The 2424-nt window shown below is 42.9% G+C and overlaps 1 protein-coding gene across 1 annotated transcript in view; it reads left to right on the top strand.

Annotated features, from left to right (window-relative positions):
* The window catches only part of plxnb1b (plexin b1b), a 75143-nt gene that overhangs the window by 51442 nt on the left and 21277 nt on the right, over nucleotides 1–2424 (top strand). The window contains exons 9-10 of the mRNA XM_035661646.1: nucleotides 761–773; nucleotides 1356–1512. Of these exons, the coding sequence (XP_035517539.1) occupies nucleotides 761–773; nucleotides 1356–1512 (170 nt within the window). The remainder of the gene's footprint in view (nucleotides 1–760; nucleotides 774–1355; nucleotides 1513–2424) is intronic.

Raw genomic sequence — 2424 nt, 5'->3', positions numbered from 1 at the left:
AACGTGTGTGTGGTAGAGCGAGAGAGAGAGAGAGTGAGCGAAAGCTCAATACTCTGACTTCTCTGTAATTTTCACACATCCCGCGGGCCAGAACCCTCTGGCGGGCTGGTTCCGGCCTGTGGGTGTAAGGCTTTGCTGTAAAGCTGAAATCCATCAACAGAGAAATAATGGCCAAATAGTTTGATAATTGACTACTTTTATTTGGTAATTTTTCATGTGTACAAAACAAAACATTGTAGTCGAGCTTCTCAGTTGTAAGAATTTACTGCTTTTCTTTCATGAGATAATAAGTGACTATCTTTGGCTTTTGTGGCAGTAGTTTGATTGACAGCGCTGATTTCCACCACTACTGAACACACAATCCAGGAAACAGACACTTACACAGACTTCATCCCGAGAAAACACAAGGAAACACGTCCCTGTGGAGGTCATACTGTTTGACTGACAGATGATAAGTTGGAGCTGCGGTGCAGAAACACCACCTGAATGGAGCCACAATAACAAAGTATAATAAATGGTCAAGGAGTTTGAGCAGTGTGATTCATGTTCCCGCAGCATGGGAATCTAATTTAGTTTTCAGATCAAATTATTCCACATTGACATTTACAAGTGAGCAGATCAGATTTATGTGTTCAGACAGTTTAATCACTTACTGTCATTATGACCTTCACTTTACTCTGCTGTGAACACAGAACAGGTGTGGATAACTCTGCCTGTGCTCTTATTCTGCTTCTACACAATGTTCTCCATGCTCTACCAGTCTGTGGCTGGATGTTGGTTGTCCTCTGCTCTACCTGTCGCATCCAAGTGTCAACATATTGTGACATCACACATTTGTTTCTGGAGTTTTGAAGCCGCGAGTTTGGTATTATGGTCGTCACCATCACATTTTGTCGGAGCCAGCAGAGGTGACGTACTGCTGTTGTGCTGCACAGTTCAGACTCGTCCTTAGCAGGAAACAAGGGCTCTGTCCATTCTATATACTGTCAGAGTTCACATCTGATGTCAAATTGCGTGGGAAAAAGGCAGAAGAAAACTCTATCAGATATGATGATATGATATGGGGGTGTAAGAAAATATTGTATTGTATTATAGATATATTGTTTTGTGATCTTGTATCCATTCTGCTAGATAGCAGTGTTGTAAATGTTACATACTGGAGCTTTAAATCAGTGTAACTGACCATCTGTCAGGCAGATTGAGATTTTCCTTCTCCCATCGCCTTTTAATTGAATTTTTTCTGGAGTGGTGCATTATCATGAGCAGAACAAATAAAAATAAAATGAAATATGGACTTTTGTCTCAAGTGATCTGCCAGTAGTTTGAACAAGTATTAATGTTGGGTCTTTCCTCAGGTGTCTTTGTCGGTCCCAGGACTTCCAGTGTTGGAGAAAGACGAGTCCTACTCCTGCTTCTTCCAGGACAGCCACAGTCCCGCCGTTGTCACCGAGAGCGGCATCACTTGCCATTCTCCTGACCCCAGCCGAGTACCCATGGTTCCTCCAGGACAGGGTGCGTGTGTTTTCACCCAGACCTGACTATTGTTCCTGGAGCAAAGCTGGAGTTTAATTACTGGTTTGAACTCTTCAACTTTATGACTTAAGGATTTGGCTGCATCCTGTAATGAGATTAATCTTTGTGTGTGTTTGTGTATTTGTGTGTTGGCAGACATACCATACACCTATACAGTTCAATCCCTGTGTCCATGAATCTGGGCTAACCCAATCCATTCTTTTCTAAGCCAGCTTACACAGCGGGGGGTAATCTGTATTATAAACTCTCCAAAGATGTATTTCATCAAATGATTCTATGCTTTGATAAATGCTCTGGCTTTCTTTGGTTTGGGTGATAGTTTAGTGTCCTGAGCGCAGCTGGTTGGTTATAGTCGGTGGCAATGATTAAAGGGGCTTGTAAATAAAAATTGAAGCCTGTACAGAGGTCACACTCACCCAAACATTCACATGATTTGTATGTGTGTCTCTCTCTCTCTTTCTCTCTCACACACTCACACTCACACACACACACACACACACACTGGTTCCCATGCCTGCATTCCTGAAACTTGCAGCTTGTTGCAGTTCTCATGGTGCCGGGCTCATGCAGAATCAGCCTGGGGGGTTTACTGAGATATGGACACACAAGCTGTATTTAAGGATCTAGCTGTGGCTTACCTTTGCTTAAAGAGGGTTAGTGCCAGCGCTCACTTAATAAGAGACAGAGCTGAAGGCCTGTAAGGGCAACTGTTGCTTTAAAGTTGGAGATTAGTTCTCACCTGACTGCTGCCTGTTTAACAAAATTTCAGTTTTAACTCTGGGTTGTCCAAAAGTCCAAAGGACTGACTCATCATTTGGTGGCAGATCTCACAGACACTGATTAAAGGTCCAGGATTTAGTGGCATCTAGCAGTGTAGTTGCAGATTGAAAC

This window comes from Morone saxatilis, unplaced genomic scaffold, assembly GCF_004916995.1.
Source record: "Morone saxatilis isolate NCDOM2014 unplaced genomic scaffold, NCSU_SB_2.0 Contig18, whole genome shotgun sequence".
Lineage (NCBI taxonomy): Eukaryota > Metazoa > Chordata > Actinopteri > Moronidae > Morone > Morone saxatilis.
Note: the sequence above shows the minus strand (reverse complement) of the source record. Positions and strands in the feature narration are given on the sequence as shown.